General features: G+C 48.5%; 2 protein-coding genes across 6 annotated transcripts in view; both read right to left on the minus strand.

Annotated features, from left to right (window-relative positions):
- Nucleotides 1-548: 548 nt before the first annotated feature.
- On the minus strand, nt 549-4,342 carry LOC128763116 (sialic acid-binding Ig-like lectin 12). Its single transcript, XM_053871927.1, has 9 exons — nt 4,075-4,342; nt 3,778-3,915; nt 2,877-2,938; nt 2,589-2,661; nt 1,984-2,241; nt 1,660-1,911; nt 1,449-1,551; nt 1,322-1,379; nt 549-710 (listed from the first exon to the last, which is right to left on the minus strand). Exons 1-9 carry the CDS (start codon nt 4,340-4,342, stop codon nt 549-551), a joined length of 1,374 nt encoding a protein of 457 aa, XP_053727902.1.
- Nucleotides 4,343-6,449: 2,107 nt separating this feature from the next.
- Nucleotides 6,450-17,660, minus strand: part of tncb (tenascin Cb) — an 81,373-nt gene continuing 70,162 nt past the window's right edge. For 3 of the 5 annotated variants that reach the window (XM_053870396.1, XM_053870394.1, XM_053870395.1), the window contains 13 exons: nt 16,124-16,399; nt 12,908-13,180; nt 10,979-11,101; nt 10,238-10,381; nt 10,041-10,160; nt 9,747-9,890; nt 9,545-9,675; nt 9,300-9,432; nt 9,077-9,228; nt 8,139-8,235; nt 7,903-8,064; nt 7,662-7,825; nt 6,450-7,552 (listed from right to left, as the gene is read on the minus strand). In XM_053870396.1, coding sequence (XP_053726371.1) covers nt 7,442-7,552; nt 7,662-7,825; nt 7,903-8,064; nt 8,139-8,235; nt 9,077-9,228; nt 9,300-9,432; nt 9,545-9,675; nt 9,747-9,890; nt 10,041-10,160; nt 10,238-10,381; nt 10,979-11,101; nt 12,908-13,180; nt 16,124-16,399 — 2,030 coding nt within the window. In that variant the 3' untranslated portion in view covers nt 6,450-7,441. The remainder of the gene's footprint in view (nt 7,553-7,661; nt 7,826-7,902; nt 8,065-8,138; nt 8,236-9,076; nt 9,229-9,299; nt 9,433-9,544; nt 9,676-9,746; nt 9,891-10,040; nt 10,161-10,237; nt 10,382-10,978; nt 11,102-12,907; nt 13,181-16,123; nt 16,400-17,660) is intronic. The other 2 variants (XM_053870397.1, XM_053870398.1) reach the window with 2 other exon arrangements.

Here is a 17,660-nt window from a genome sequence, read left to right on the forward strand (position 1 = left end):
TGGACGTTCATTATTGTATTCTGTCTGTTCGTGTAACTTTCCACACAGTTTACTTCAACAATCACATATCTCTCCAGTCTATTAGAACTTATCAACCTTTTGAGCATTGTTTTTGTTCCACATCTTCGGTTATATTCACGACACTTGGGCAGTCTTTGACCATTAGTATTGGCCCATATTGTGATTGTGTTCCTCCTGCTTCTGATGCCAGGACTCTGGTTATTTGTGTGTGAGACAGAAGACCTGTCCCCAACTTCTTATATAAAACAATTATGGAGCAGAAAAGTGATGAATAGTTGTATTTTCCACCTGATTTTTATTCACTCCATCTGATCTGCTCATATGAAAATACAAAAGTAGGAGCTAAGGTCGACCTGGTGAGGTGGTGAAAGTGCAAGGTCAGGTGACCTGTTTGAGGCAAAACAACACCACTTTCTTTGGACGCGATTCACCAGATCAAACCTCCCGTCCACCAGGGGGAGCTGGCAAAAGCAAGCAACGTTAAATGTAAGATGTTTATCAAAAGATATCATAGCTAATACAGCGACTCATTTCTCTGTAAGCCTCTGTGTCACACAAACCACGCGCTCCTCCTCTACCTCCCCCTGAAGTCCGGGTGAGTCGATGGGATCCTCACAGGAGCCGATAGAAACGTAATCGTGGTCATCCTCCTCTACTTCTGGGTCACCGCCTTGGCGAGTCGACATTCGCTGGAGAAAAAAAATCATGAGGATCAAGTCACCACTCTGAGAATAGATGGACGACTCGAAAGAGAGAAAAGAGGAAGCCAAAGTGAATGAAGAACAGAGCATCTAGCTGTGTGGTCAGGATTTTTCTCTGGTGCAAGTCTTCATATCTGGGCCAAGACTTGTCACATCTTTGAGGGCCAAGACAGAACTTTGATTTTCAGTGTTTGAGTTGTTTGAGACCAGAAGTTTTGGAGCTCCATGGACTTGATCTGAGACTGGATCATATGAGGTCCACTACCTCCTTGAGACCTCTGTTTGAGAGACTTGAGTCTGATGATTGACTTGCGCACCACATATGACACTTTCAATGAACCAATGAGTCCCTCTTACAAACAAAGGACAGGACTTGCAGCTGCATCTTCTCCTCTTTAAGGTCAACGTTGGAGACAAGCACAATGAACTCTGACATCTGTCTGACACAGGTGGGTTTTGTGAGGTCCCTATGAGACCTGTGCTAGAGCCCTGACATGTCTGACAAGACTTGCGGTCTGTTTGTCACCTTTGTGGGAGATCAGGTCTTCATCTGATCTACCACATGAATCGGCAGCTTCAGAAGGTTTTTAGTGCTTCACCTTAACATGGTACTCTGCCCTCCTTGCAGGTTCTGGATGTTCCCTGAAGGGCTTGAATCTTCGAAAGGAATCAAAGTCACATTCTGAACCTTGGGTACCAGGACAGGACAAAGTCAGAAGGTGTTACCTGAGCAGGAGGAAGACAGCGAGACTTAGCAGCAGGAGGAGAAGACCAGTGATGGAAACATAGGGTATTTTCAGTGGACCTTCAAACCACCCAGTGTTGGACTCTATAAAAGATGGTGCAGAAAGTTGGTGTGAATTCCTCCATGACTGAACCAAGATCTCATTTCACACTTGGTTGTTGAGCTGTGGCAGCACTGATGGACCAACGTCACCTGACACGACGGAGAGCCGCACAGCCGCCTCGCTGTGTCCTCTGAGGTTCTGGGCTCTACACAGGTAACTCCCCGCCTGCTCACGTCTGACTCCAGCGATGGTGAAGCTCTTTCCCGATGCTACAGTGTCTCCTTCCTTGTACCAGGTGTAATTGGCCTCTGGATTAGCATCACTGCTGCAGTTTAGCTCGACTGAAGCGCCCTCCCTCACTTCATCCGAGGTCACCCACACGGACGGAGGTCTGGGGGCATCTGGCCAGGAGGAGGTTTGGCATCTGGTCATTCTGGTTAAAGGCCACCACCAAACAAAGCTGCTAAACTCACATTCAACATCAATGAAGACTGTCGCTGACGTCCTCCTTCCAAACTCACTATCGACTGAGCAGGAGTACCATCCTGAGTCTGAAGACCGGGCAGGACTGAAGACAAGGTCTTTGGCCACCAACTCCCACTGTGAGGGCCTCTTTTCCCAGGTGTAATTAAAACCTCTGTTGGAATCAAAACTGCAAGTCAGATTTGCTGGACGGCCCTCGATGACCACGCCAGGAGGACTCACAACCACAGAGGGACCTGATGGATTGTCTGCAGAAGAAGGGTGAACATGTCAGTGAGGAAACTTCCCCCGTCAGAGTGACAACAGGACTCACACAGGGGAGCAGATAAGTGACCATTATGTCCCTCCAGACCACAGCTGACAAAATCTTATAAGTGGCGATTGAAAGCCAAGAATATGAAGCTGAAAATGTTGGGAGGGAACAATAGAAGCCAGAGAACTGAACAGGACAGAGGAGCACATCATGGGGTTTCACCTTTAGATAGAGGAAACTTGGGGACTCAATCGGAGCTAAAAGGTCTGTAGAATGTAAGCATGGATGTTGAAGAGAGCTCTGCTCTGTATCCGAAGATGTTTTTCTGCCGTTCATCAGTACCTGTCACAGTCAGAGATACTCCATGTAGAGTACTCCTCCAATCCAACTCTGACGTGGTGAACTTGTACTGAAACTGAAAGTGAATCGTTTTCTCTCAGGTCAGTGATGGTCAGAGTGGAGACAGGTTCGGTCGTAATCCTCGAGGCTGGTGAACCGGGCGTCTTCACAGATGTCTTCAGGCACAGATGGATCTCTCCACAGGTGACTCAAATGAGCACTGAACCAGAAGTGTGATTTCAGAGCTCCGGTGTAAGTATAGGTGCAGGAGAGCTTCACTGAGGAACCTACTGGAGCACATACTCTTCTGCTCCCTCTGTAGGTCACCTGGTTGCAGTGCGTGTCGTCAACACCTGCAAGACAAAGAGACTGATGGTGAGCGTTGCCAAGAGGGAGAGCCTTTCGACATCCTCTCAGATGCAGAGGTCTGAGCATTGCATGTCTGAAGCTTCTAGGAAAAGGTGACGCTCTGGGCCATGACAATGTGGTGATCAACATCCATAGCTCTCATTGGTGAGACTGAGCTCCCCATGTTGTGACATAAGCGGAGATGGAGGTGGCCAAGAAGCAAGGGTTCACAGCAAGGGTGTCGAATGTTATGTCCAGTGGACCTTGTTGTTACAGCTCCAGCCAATACCACTCATTCTCACATTCAAGACAAGTGAGCCTTGCGTCCTATACTGAGGCCGAAGGCATCGCGTCACACAAAAAAAGGAGAAAGGTTGGGGTTAGCCATGGGATGGCGCTCCTTTCAAGCTGCAGATTACAATGTGTCACTTGGTGGATAACAATCGTCTGTTTCAGTCCCAGTGACTTGACAACGGTGCCACCAGGAAGGAGAAGAGTCTTGTGAAGTGCTAGTTATAGCAAGTGACAATGAATGTACTATACTGAAGAGAGCGTCTGAGCATCTGGACGGGACACCTTTTTACTCCATTGGAACGGCTGTGCACCAGCATGTGAAGCAGAAGCCTGACTCTGCCGTCACGCACAAGTCACTTGACGAGAGTCAGTTGGTTAAAATGTGTCCCCAAAACATTTTACCATGGGTATATTCCCCATATAACTTCTTATTCTAATGGCTCCAGGAGCTTGGTAACCTCCACCAGTTATTCCAGCTGCATCAGCTGTCAATGAAGAAGTTGACAAGAACATCTGGCGCAGGTCAGATAGGCGACACAGCCTCACGTACACACGGCTGGAGACGGATGTTTCTCGTTTCCCTTCACTGCACAGGAGTAGCTGAAGCTGCTCTTGAAGTTTCCAGAATAGCGGATGTCTGTTTCGGAGCCAACTTTCACTCCATTCTCGTACCAAACATAGGCTCCAGCTGGAGATGAGCAAAGGCTTTCACATACTGCTAAAGTCTGAGATGTTGGCTTTTTCACCCGCAGTTCTGTTGAGGAATAAGGAGAGGACATATATATATATATATGACAACATGACGAGTCACAGCGTTTCTCTCTGCTAGAATCGAAGACTGACCAACCTGTCACAGTCAGAGTGACTCCAGGCGGCACAGTGTATTTTCCTATCGCTACGTCGGTGATGAACCTGAACTTGAACCTTCTGGCGTCCTCCTCCGTCACATCCGATATCGACAGTGTGCATCGCTGGCCGCTGCACCGATGCCGTGCTCGGCCCACGTACTCTCGGAAGGACTCCAGACTTTCCAGGGCGTTATCCAGACCGTAACGGAACCACAAGGTCTTCAGCACTTTGGTGGCCGGAGGCGGGTACTTGTAGATGCACTCCATCTCCACCGTCGACCCTCTGACAGCGCAGATGGACGGACTGTAGATCCCTTCCCAGCCATTCTGACTGTGAACCTCTACAAGAACATAAATTGCAAACTTGTTTCAAAATACAGTAGTAAATATTGATCATTTCACGACACCTAGACGCGTGAAAAGGCAGGGCATCAGGTTTACAGTCTACACTTGCTGGTGGACTCTGTGTTTATCACCAATCTTGGATGTAGGTCAGGATATTGGCATTTTCCTTCAGCATTGAAAAGAGTGTGAGCAGAATGACATTCACTGGTTTTCAAAGCTAAACTGCACGACGGTGGGGTAAGGCTTTGATTCCTGGCAGTGCACTTGCATCTCTGTGGTCTGACAGCAGAATGGAAACAGAACAAGCACAACGGTGCGGTCAGCTCTGCGGTGTGTCCACGTGTCGCTTCACACGTCAAGGTCAGTACTGCCAGTGGAGGTGAACGTCTGAGACGTTTGAGGTAACCAGTGTGGACCCTTGGGCAGCATTCAGTTTGGCTGACCTGTGAGGACACGGAGCGTCGTCGAAACATGGACGAACGTCTGAATTCAAACCCGTCTCCAACAGCTGCGGCATGATTTGTCTGTTGCTTCTTCTCTCCTTCATGTGCTGCGCCATGACAAGAGAACCTCGGAGGAGGGCAGGGGAAGCAATCTCAAGTCATTTTTTTAGATCTGATTCAATCGAATCACTTTCATAACTGAAGGGAAACTTTAATTCAGAACAAGAGTCAGATGATGATCAGTTTCATCAAGTTTCATCAGACAATGATGGCGATTGTTTTTATATGTGACGCACAACCGACAGAGAATCTCAACCACGAGTGGCCTGAACAAACTGAAATGAGCCTGTCTCTCTGCGCACGAACGAAGCTCAGAGTCTAACAAGAGGAAGAGTCAAATGAGGAGAATGAACCAGAGCGGCCATTAATGAGAACCAAGCTGCAGCATGGACCAAACAACCACACCGGCGAGCGTTACCTCGGACGCTGAGAAGGATGAGCAGAAATGCTGCCTTGGCTCTGGAACTCATGTCGCTCCTGTGCAACAGCAGCCAAAATGGAAACGTACAGCAAACCGAAGCTCGGCCTTCTTAAAGTCTGTGGTGACAGAAGCAGGCAGTAGGAAGCCACAGACACTTCCCTTCACTCAGAACTGGCTGCAGAAACAACAGGCCTTACATCTTTGCAGGACCCTACATTGCATTGACTTCAGACAGTGACTCTGCCACCTCTGCAAACAAATTTTTCACTCACTAAAAACAGGCGATCCATCCCAACAAATAAAAATGCTGTCAAGCTGTGTCCATGTATTCCATTGAAAAGGTACACAGCGCAGGAAAGGGACCGTCACTACAGCCGCCAGAGAGCAGAGCGTGTTTTTGAAGAGGGAGAGAGATGGTCTGCCACTTTCAGTCGAGTGTTTGGTTCTTTCTGGGAACTGTGTGAGACCCTCTTAAAACACCATCCTTCCACTCGTTCCAGCTTTTCATTCCAGCTAGTTTCCAAGCTTGGGGGGCTCGATGGCTGGGCTACAGGTGACTTGTTAATAGAGTGGAACTGTTATCTTGGGCGCCTCCTGCTGCACCCGGTTCATGTATTTATTCCACCAAATCAGGTTTGTCAACAATCCAGAAAGGAACAGCTACAATCCAGACTGTGATTCAGATGCACAGCTGCGTCTATTGGCTGACCAAATCCAGTCCTTGTGAGCAGGCCAAAAAAAATAAAACATGAAACAAACAATCGAAACAGAGAAGAAGGTTCTGACTTCACTGAATTGGTGACAATAAAAACCATAGTTTATGAAGTTTCTTTCAGGATTTTTCTGTGAAAAACACGCTATCATGTCCAGCTCCATGATGCGTCATGCATTTGCTGCCATGTTTCCACTTTGTTTGAACACGTCTGAGCAGGTGAGATTTTATCTCTAAGAGGAAACCGTTTTTCTGATTCTGATCTGCAACCTTGAAGCCTGGTTCGGATGCCCCCAGGTGGGTGAGGTGACCTGTACCACGAGGAGCATATGCTGTAGACACTGTGTCAAGAAAACTCCCTCTGCTGTTTGTCATTTTAAACAAATTGTTTTATTGTAATACCATCAACAGAGAAACTCTGTTATGAACAAACCAAACAGCAGAACAAACTTAACTTACACAGGCATTCTTTAGAAGGTCAGTGGTTTAGTGTCCTGCTCAGCAGCAGGGACGGGGGGGGGGGGTCTCAGAGAGGAGGGGGAGGGGGCGGGGTTTCTCTAGTTTCGGCCTGTCCAAACACTATTTCATGAACATAAAGACTTTACTATGTCGATTCAATTGGACTGTTTCTTTTTTTTTTTCATCACGACACAACATTCTCTTGTTCCACATATATTTACTGTATTCACATTTGGCAAAGAAGAAAACCACCGCATTTTATAATATAGTAAATAATAGGTCCCGCCTTGGAGTCATCGAACAAACAAGTGAACACATCAAACATTTTCTTTCAGCTTTTTTTGAAAAAACTAAAAAAGAAAACAATACTGTGATTGGAGCGTGATGCCTTCAGGGCCTCAGCGGAGGAGTGGGAAATGTCGCCGTCTGCAGAGTGTGCAGGCCGACGGAAATACGCTTCTGTGAAACTTTCTCGAGCACCCGCTGGGTCGGGTTGGGCAGAAGGAGACCTGGGAGTGTGTGAGTCTGTGTGTGTGGGGGGGGGGAAGGGAGGTGGGATGGGAGTCGAACAAAGACAAACAAAAGTTACCTTTCTAGAACTGTTACAGAGATGAGTTACAGAGAGCCAGTCCTTGTGAGAGCAGACACTAATGGGCCAGAGGGGGGTTGTTGTGATGTCGTTGCTCTCTTTGGTGCGTGAGGTGAGTGTGTGGGTTTGACTTGAGTCCAGTTCGTAACATGCACATCAACATCCACACTGGCAGCATTTCCACAAGCAACCACAAGGAGACGGAGGGGGCAGAAGGGGGCCGGGGCGGCAGCACACATCCTGGCAGTGGCTTTGGTTGCTGCGGGAGGGGGGTCGGGGGTGTACACAGGATGGGGGTCCAGACAGAGTCGTAGCTGTGTTGCGGATGGCGCAGCATCTATGATCGTTTCCTCCTCCCCTCCAAGTTTCTGAAGTTGGACGGTCGAATCTTCATCTCGGCAAATTCGATCGAGTGTTCGTGGCCTTTCCAGTGGAACCAGTTGACTCCCTGTAGGAGGGAAAGAGACTCAGAATCATGGACCGCACTTCGTTCTCTGTAAGATCAGTGGGCTGGAGGAGTCCACTCGAGTCATGGTGTGGGCACCAGGTGGCCGTACCTTGCTGTGACTGTTGTCTCCATATCGGCCCATCAGGTTGACCCGGTGGCAGTTCTTGTACCAGAAGGCTCCTTTGTAGGACAGAGCACAGTTGGTGACGGCGATGTCGTTGTCGTGGTCGTAGGTGGAGAAGGTGCGGCCATTGTGGTAGGTCATGGAGTCGCCTGTTGAGGAGGAAACGCCAGTTCACTCACCCGCATCTCAAGCTTGTTCCTCAGAAATCTACAGAACTGGTTGTCACCTGCTGTTCCACTGTAGCCTCCCACGTGGACCTTGTAGCGACTGCGCGGTTCCGACACGGAGAACTTATCGTACTGGGCATACGCCGTCTCTCCTTTGTCTCTCAGGTCCACTCGGAGCTCGTACTGGGCCCCGGCTGTGATCTTGTGCAGATTAGACAGACCTGAGGAGCAGGTGTGAGGATCAGTTCCAAACCTAACTGAACCGTGACCTCTGGGAGTAAGAGATCAGACTCACCGAGCCAGAACTCGTCGTTCATGTCTCCAAAGCCGGCCGTGTAGTTCTTCCAGTTGCGGAAAAACTCGACTTTGCCGCTTTGACGTCTGAGGAAAACCTGCGACGAAAGTAGGACATATGACTTTCAGACATCCGTGTGATAAGCCTATCCAAGTATCATGAAACGAGTTTCATAAACTCAATTCTACGAATCTGAAAAGCGTTTTTCTTCATGTCTGTGACGTAAGCATCCACCAGAGGACTCCATGGTGCAGAAAAACCCACAGCTGCCGCCATACTCTGGGATCTGTTCCGGATCTGGACCACGTCCATTCCAAGGATCCAGCTGAGATCCGGCCCAGATCTGTTCGGATCTGGTACTAAAGAATGAGCACGTCTGATTCCTAGGCAGAATAATATAATATAATACGGTCATAACATGGGTCGGTCAGCTACCTGGGTTATGCTGCGACGACCTGCTGTCCTAACAATGAACTATGAAAAGAATCATGGGGGATCATTGTGATGGGGGATCAGGTTTGATGAAGCAGTGTCCTGATGTTCTGAGGCCACCAGATGGCGCTGTCTGCTGTAAAATGTTTGGACTTGAACAACTCATTCAGTGACATCAGTTCTAAACCAAGAGCGCCATCTAGTGGCCTCTGAAAATGATGACACTGTTTCATCAGTTCTGCAACACTGTTTCATGATGCCTCATCTACCCATCACTGGTTCTGGGCCTGTGGCCACTGAGTCTGATCATTTGGGTTGAGGTTTGTCCAGTTGACCGTGTCTTATTGTCCCTCCAGCTTTCATCCCACTAACAAATGGACGTGAATGCTGACTCAACAGGGACGAGACCATGGCTCCTCATGAGAGAGATTAGAGACAGACACTGAGACCCGCTGCGGAGGCATTGACAAGACGGCTGGTTACAGTTCAGGTGTCAGTTCACGTACGATCCATCCTCCGCCGTCAGTGGTCATGTCGCAGTAGACCTGGATGGGCTGGCTCTCGTCTCCACCCAGATAGATGGTGTACAAGTCAGAGGTCGTCTCGCCGTTGAGCAAGGCCTGAGAGCAGTCTCTGGGGAACCTGTACAGCACACCGGCTACACACAACACAGGAGTGTGAGGACCTCACTTGAGTGGCTCAGTCCTCACAGAGGGGCCAAGCACTCACTGGTGGTGAAGACAGTGCTGATGACTCTGCTCCTCTTGGGCCCGGCGATGGCCTGCAGTCTGACCAAGTATTCTGTGGAGGCGCTGAGCTGGACCATGTTGTAGGAGACGGCCGTGGGGCTGAGGACCACCTCCTGTCACAAGAAGGGCACTTCAGAAAAATTGCAAGACACTTTCCTCTGATCCCAAAACCTAAACAGAATGAGGGGTGAGTTTAGTCTCCTCCCACTGGTGGTGTTGACTCACCCGGATGACACCGTCAGCCGACTGGAAGCTGAGGATGTAGCCAGTGATGTCAGCGCGAGGAGGCCTCCAGGTCAGCATCCCCGTCTCCGTCTGGATGTTGCTGGCGGTCAGATCCTGAGGAGCGTCCACATCTGGACAGAGGGCAGAGGTCAGGCGTCCTCTCTAATCCTCTTCACGTAGTGTGGTCGATGTAAGAACTCACCGGTGGTGAATTCAGTGGTGGTGGCGGCGCTCTTGGCCAGGTCTCTCACCGCGTAAACCTTCACCGTGTAGTGGGTGGCAGGAGCCAGAGAGCTCATCTCAAACTCAACCACGTTCCCTGAAACTCGCTCCATCACCGGGGCCACTGGACAACACGATGATGGCCTCAGTTTAAACACTTACGTCAAGTATTTAACTCTGGTAAAATACAGTACTTGTGGCTCGGCGCCACTGTTCTTATTTTTACAAATGGATTTTGCATCTTCATCATAATGGCTGTGGTGTCGGTCCATACCTGAGTCGGCGCTGTAGGTGATGACGTAGCCGTCCACCGTGGCGATGGCCGGCTGCCACAGCAGCAGAGCGGCAGAGTCGGTGATGTTGACGGCGTTGAGTCCGCGGGGTTTATCTAAAGCTGCAGCAGGGAAACGGATCTGCTTCAACCCACGTGGGCGGCAACACCACGCAGTCTCGCTCTGGCCTCAGCCTTACCTGTGGTCACGCTGTCTGACCCCGGCTCGCTCTCACGCTGACCTTTCAGGGCGACGACGGTGACCTCATAAGTGACCCCGGGCGTCAGGTTCGGCATCACGGTCTGAGACTCGGAGCCGTCCACGGTGAGGGTCTTAGCGTGTCCTGTGAGAGACACGGACTGAATCAGGAGGATTTCTCCACCAATGTATTCTGCCCTCCAACACTGCTCCTGCTGGACCATCTTGTGTTGAACCACCACACAAAAGTGGACCATGTGTGGGACACTGAGGTGTTTCACACTGCAGCTCCTGGACCAACTAAAGTAGACCGAACAAAAGGTGCCTACTCTTTACCACCAGAGGGCAGAAGTGTTCTTCTGCTGTTTGGCGGACGTTCTTACCAGCAGGTCCAGCATTCTAAAACTATCTGTCAAATCGGTCACGCATTATATTAGGGACATTAAATGGTTATTACCATAATTTCATTACAAGACTCACACATGTATTAACAGCATTTTAGCTTGTAATTCATCATTATATTGCCGTAGAGTCTTGTTGAGCCGGACTACATTTTACCCAGGATGAGGTTCACGTTAAACAGCCTCATAACTACAGATTATTGACTGTAAATAACCAAGCAATTTGTGTATTTTTAATAAATATCTGTTGCCCAGTCTCATCCTCAACCTGTAGGTGCATTTTGCTCACATTTTTACACGTGATTCATTCTGTAGAAAGAGCAGCTGAAGCAGACACGAACCTCCGTGAGCGGGCACGTAGGTGACCCGGTAGCTGTCCACCCGGGCTCTGGGGACCACCCAGTGAACGGTGGCCGACGTGTCGGTGACGTCGGAGAAGCGGATGCCCTTGGGTGAGCCGAGGTCTGAGGACGTGAGGTTAGAAAGGTCAACTTGAAGTCAGAGTTAGGCGGTAGGACAAGCAGCGGAGAGAGAGAGTCCGTGCAGTCCCTGCTTTGAAAGGACGTTTTAGTGGACACACAGAGTAAGCAGACAATTAGACAGACACGAGGGCCCGGGGGAGAGTGGTGCCCAGGAGAGAGCTGCCCGGCCGCACTATCTTGCCTGACAGACCTCAGGAGATTAGCTTGCCCCTATTTCACGGAGATACAAAAGTGCAACATGCGCCACCCAACCCATGAGTAAAGCCTCAGCCCCGGGGACGGGGGAGTCAGCCACGGACACCAATGACACAGACAACTTCCAACCCCCTCCTCCGCTTTTTTCCTCACAAAAAAAGACACACGAGACCAGGCAGCCAAAAGACACGATCCTGAAAAGAGCGGAGTAATCTCTGAAGCCACAGAGTTGTAAAGGCCTTTTCAGATGCTCGAATGTGAGCGCTGTTACGCTCATGGTGATATTCCTGCCACACATTATTTGGAGGTTTTCAACCTCAAAATAGCATCAGTGCAGCGATGTCTAAATCCCACCTCTCCTAAATATGTTTGTTTCTCTGAGGGACACATTCAACTACTCTATGTGTAAAGTATTATTCAGTCCTTGTAGGATTTTTGTTTCATTGTTGTGGCCAATTTTTTTTGATTCTGCAGCAGATTTTTTTTTATTACTGTTGAGTTGCGATCATTGATGATTCTGGAACAACGTGATGGGAAATAAGGACCTTGTAAGAAACTAGTGTCAGTTTTTAGCCTAAAAAAGCCACAGGCTGCAATGATTTGAATATTTCATGTGTAAAAATACACACACAGAAAACAAATAAATAAACAAGTCCATATAAAAAGATGATAAAATAATCATCTTTTCTATGATGATGTTCCGTGACTAGTTTCTGGGCTGACAGCGTTGTTCCGGAGCTCCTCACAAGGGCGGAGCCTGACGGAGGTTTTCATGGGTGGCGTCTGAGAGGTAAAGGTGCGGATTGTTTGTGTTGTTCCGGAGCTGATAAATTGAAGAATGAAGAATTGTATTTTGATGTTCTTCATTTGGTATTTCAATAAAGCTTTTAGGTCTTAAGGCTTGGATTTACATCCCCCCATTGATTTCTATTCTGCTGGGCACCCGGTCACATGACCATCTCTGGTCATCGCTTGATGCAGCTGCTGTCAGGGTTCGTCGGGATGTTGTCATGCAGACAATAAATCTAAGGAAATAATATCATGTGACATAATTGTAAATAACATCTTGGTTTTTTTTTTACGTCCAAAAACTTAAAGGGCACCAGTGTCTGGTTGTTTTCCCAGGGTCTATCATTTCAACACGTGGTTTGGACTTGAGAACATTATTAGCAAGTTTTGCCTGTCAAGCAGCATCAAAGGGCCACAGGGACGCCACAGACCGACTCAGCCGATCGAACAGATGCATCAGCCAGAATCAGTGTGTGGAGGCTGTTTGGCATTTTAGAAATAAACACCAGAAATAACTGCAGCTTAAACACCAGGAAACTAAAGTGTCGCTCAACACCACCTACTTCCATAACCATGCTGTTACTGGACAGGTAACACCAACACTGACTCCGTCCATGTCACAAGGCTCTCAACATTCCTAGTCTAGTCTCGACATTACAAGTGTCCTGAGTGCCTCGGACAAGTTGGACACGGCTTTATTAGGAGGTTAGTACCAGAGTCGAGCATTAGAAGCCGTATTAATCTCCAACGAAGACAACACTGACCACAGACGGGTTCCCAAAACTCCACCCTGTATCCGTGTACCTGTTCGCTCATTCTGAGTCAGAGATTTCGAGCGCCTTTCCAAGAGGATTCCAAAGATTTCAATTTGGTACTCGGTGTCCTCAGAGAGGCCTGTCAGGTCTACGCTGCGCTCCTCTCCGCCCAGCACCAGCTCCCGGGGGCCTTCCACGCCTTCAACGTGGCTGACCATGATGACGAAGGTGTCAAAGGCGTGGTCGTCCGCTGCCCAGGTCATTCTAAAGCTCTCCGGGCTCAGGACGGTGACCCTGAGATCCTGCACCTCGGGTTCGGTGTCTGAGCAACAGGGTAAAGTCAGAAACATGGAGCATACAGTCTGTGCTCACGGCAGGACGGTACATGAGAGCAGAAAGGTTCCGAGTAGACAAAGAGAGTCAAACGTGTGGCTGAGTATCGAGTCCTTATTCGACTGGAATTGTTTGTCTGACCTCAAACAACTGAGCGAAAAGTAACAGCCAAACAGTCCCTGTGGTCAGTAAATGATTTACAGCGGAAGTTGGGCTGTTTTTATCCCAATCTTGCCCCTTCCTGACCAAGGGTTCCACTCAACGTATTATCTTTTCCCATAATGATATATATATATATATATATATATATATATATATATATATATATATATATATATATATATATATATATATATATATATATATATATATATATATGTCGTCTGAGTATAAGTTGCAAGACCAGTGAAACGTTTGAAAAAAGTTCAATTTATAGTCCAGAAACCTAAAATCTAACATATATACAATTCAATAATATATGTTTTACCAGTTGGGAACCACAGTATCCTGGCTTCCAAATATAAATATGAATAAGTCAACCAAGAGTTTCCGGCTCACTTCAATGTGTTGGTGTGTGCAGCAGATAAGAAAGTTCAGTTGCGCACGAGAAGCTTGTCATAATGTGGTCATTAGAAGATGCTAATAACACAGTAATAGCATGGAGACTATAGGAATCTACAGCAGCAGGACAGAAAAGTTTTCAGCAGCAAATTAGGTAGAAAAATTCCGGCAGCACAGATGGGTACGTCGACTGTGTTTCAAAAGCAAGCGAGTCAGTAAAGTGTGAGTGGAGAGAGAGGATCCTACAGTAAAGTTGCTCATTAAAACACCACAGAATTTGAGGGTCTCACTGGTCCTTCAAATAGCCTCAAACCCTTTCTTTTCCTGCGCAGACGAACGCAGAAGCCCTCTGTCGCGAAGCGTTGGAAATGAGAGGCTCACCAGACGAGTCCCCGTGAGCCGTCACTTTTCATTAGCCACCGACGGCTGGGACTGGTCGGGGGGCAGGGAGGGAGGAGCGCATCCGCTCCGCTAACACGAGCTGGCCTTCTGCTACCTTCCCTTGCCTTACCCTGTCCAGCCCCTTACCAACACGGGGGCACCGCTCACAATAGCTAGCCTGTTTTTGGAGCCGGGGTCGGGGTGGGGGGGGGTCACTGTGGTGCCCACTCTGGAGGTGTCTGAGCGCAGAACCCTGATTCTGGCCTGATAACTTCACTTTGGGAGATTCAGATTCTTGCTTGGATTTGTTTCGGGCCCTGTGCTCATTGCTTTGTGGTTCTGTCAATCACATATTGTGCAGTGGCAGTTTGGTTGATGGAAGTCGTTTGCTTCACAACACCTCCTCCACTGGTGTCCACCCTGCACTGCTTTATCGAACCACTGCATTCACAACCTTGTTTTATGGATTAGGTGATGCAAGTGTTAGGATGGCTGCAGCAGCTATTAGCATGCAGACAAAGGGCCTGTTGAGGGCATGCCATACTCTGCGTGGCCCCACAAGCCCTTGGCACCCCAGCGCCGGAGCCCAGGGGCAGTGGCAGCATGAGAATGAGGAGCAGCCCAGACTTGGGGGGGACCGGGGACGAATACAGACGAGAGGCCTCACACAAAGTGACAAAAGCACCTCGGGGTGTGTGTTTTTTTCTGTGTCGATCTTCCCATCTTTCTTCTGCTTGACTGAAGCCCATCAGTGAAATGAGCTGAGTTGCCAGGATCAATCTTGTCATGAATTCATTGAGTGGTCTTCAACCCACTGGTCCTCCCAGGGTTGTCTGCCCCGGTGTTTCACAGGTGTCTATACGTCCACTCTGACTGGCACTATCATAGTAATGGTGTAAGTTCACACTCGTGTCCTTCATGAGCTGTTTATGACTAATAATTACTGGGATTACAGGAGCAATGGGTGGGGGGGAGACAGATTTTACTGTGTTTCACGCCAGCTGTTTGGGGTTTCAAGATGCAGTGTGAGTGCACAGGTTCATATCAGACCTCGGTGCAATATATTCTCACTCCTAAGGTGTCAAATATAGACCACCGTCAAGAGGACTTTTGCATCCAGGAGTGACGTCCAAGTCACAATTGAAACGCATTTCACCTCGAGCAGTGGCAGTTCTAGGGCCAGGTAAGCGCCCAGGTCAGCATTTTTTGGGAAGGGGCATGAGTTACATAAAAAGAAAATAAAGCTGCCTGCACATAGGTACCATATAGCATTGTGTCACCTCCAGAAGGAGGAGGATGGGGGAAGCCAAGGGACGGATTAAAGCTAGACCTTAACTGCCACTCAAATAACACACAACTGCGACGGCTAGTAATGTTTTTTTTTCCCTGTCTGTGGAGGGAGATTATTCTGTATAGAAATTCAGTTCATTAGTAATTCACTGTTAATATTCTCTTGTTACGACAAGCTCATGTTTATCAATTTAATTTGCATTTCTTCCACTTCTGTTTTCATTTCATCTGTTTAAGGTGGTGTATGTTTTGAAGTTCTGTATGATTTATTATTTAGACGAACAATTTCTGGCTCCGCCTCTGACATCCATCAACTCCATCTGCGTCTCATAAACAAGAGAAAGTGGTTGCATCCTCAACCTACCCCCGGCCTCTGTGGGAAAACACTGACTCCCACCTAGGCGTCAACGTTGGCCGAAAACGTCCACTTGGTGATGGTCGGTAAGTGATGCCTTTTGAATTGAGAACATGTTGCTCAGATCGAGCAAACAATAGAAGGGAACACTCCAACTTGTGTAGAAACCCGGGAATTCCTGTATGTAGTTAGTGAGCAACTTGTCATCCAGATAAACCGGTGAAAAAAAGTTGTTTCTTTCTGTCTCATCTTCGTGAGTTGAGAGTCAAAAAACAAGTATGAGTAACTGGTGCTCGAGCAAAAGGAGAGGCGGTTAGCAGAGAGAAGACTGGTCGACGACGATACCTGTTATGGTGTCTGCAAAGACGGGGTCTAAGAGGAGACCCTTGTACACTCCGTACAGATTGGCCCTGTACCAGGTGGAAGGAGTGAGGCCAGAGACGGCCAGGCTGCGAGCGTCGGCAGGCAGCGTGTGGTTCTGCCACTCCGCCCCACTCTCTGCGTCAGTAACCTCTATGAGAAAAGCCTGAAATGCCCCTTTGTCTGCAGACCAGGACAAGAGGAAGCTGTCCCACGACACATCACTGACCGTGACGTTGGTCACCAGTGGCTTCTCCTCCTCTGAGTGATGACAAACACATGGAGATGAGAGGGACACAAAACAAACAGAACTCATGGCAGTGGACACAGTGATGAGTAAAACATTCAGTTCGCACACGATGACATCAAACACGTATGAAGATGCAGCTGACAACGGAGGCTGATGGTCCCTCATTTGGTGTTCACTCAAATGTGCTGTCAAGATCCAACAGAGAAGAGATGTGGCCTTCACGCCGTCTGAGGTGGAAACATTCCCCTATTTCCACAACAAAAGACCCCGGTGAACATCATTATCAGCGTCTGCCTATAGGCCTCTCCGCTCTATTACCATATAAGTGGAAAGAGTTGAAGGTAGAAGCCAGCCGGCCGACATGCTGATGCAGCGTATATGCATTAATGGATGTGAATGATCCATTAACATTTGAAGGTGCAGCGGAGCCCAGCCGTGATGGCAGAAGTACGCCGTCCACTTCAAACCTATGGGGAGGCTGTGCATGCGCAGCCGCCTGTAATTGGAGTCCTTTGTGTTTGCAAGCATTCCCCGGGTCGATAGAAGAGAAGTCAGACATAGATGGCGCTCAGGTGAATGTTATTCTTATTTCACGGTGTGGCAGAGCCGGGCGCAATATGGAGATGATCTGTCCCTGAAAGTTCACCCCTCACATGCTTCTCCTTGGGGTTAATATCTTCCAACTCTTCTCCTGACGCTGCTGTAAAGTTTCAGAAAGACTTGTCAGCGAAACCTGACTGCTATTAAAAAAGTCTTGAGACTACGTGTCAACGCTAAAAGTAGCTGACAGTTCATGTTTCTCTTCAGTCAAGCTGCTGATTTGAGGGTGCAGAAGACTAGATGGTGGACAATGTCACCACTCAGGACTGGCTGGATCTGTCCTGTTAGTGTGTGTCCAACATCCATCCGTTCACTTGGCATCGCTTCCTGCTCCCTCACTGCGCTCCAGCTGGAGCCCATCCCAGCTTTATCAGGTGCAGCACATAACCCACACCAGCAGAGTGACCTTGGGCCGAATATCAGAAGGGCAGAAAGAGAACCGACATTTCTGGCTACGTTACTTGTTGGACTGTCCATGGTCATTAATATCATGGTTACGTTTAACTGACTATGTCCAACTAACATAATGCATAAAATGCAGACCATGAGAAGATATGTCCACACTAAATGTGTGTAGATCACACCCGTCTCACACCCCAGTGGTCACTGGTTAACTCTGACCACAGCAACTTCCCACTTCCCCTCAAGTCTAGAGGCAAAATTGTAACATCA

Source organism: Synchiropus splendidus, chromosome 7, assembly GCF_027744825.2.
Source record: "Synchiropus splendidus isolate RoL2022-P1 chromosome 7, RoL_Sspl_1.0, whole genome shotgun sequence".
Taxonomy (NCBI): Eukaryota; Metazoa; Chordata; class Actinopteri; order Syngnathiformes; family Callionymidae; genus Synchiropus; species Synchiropus splendidus.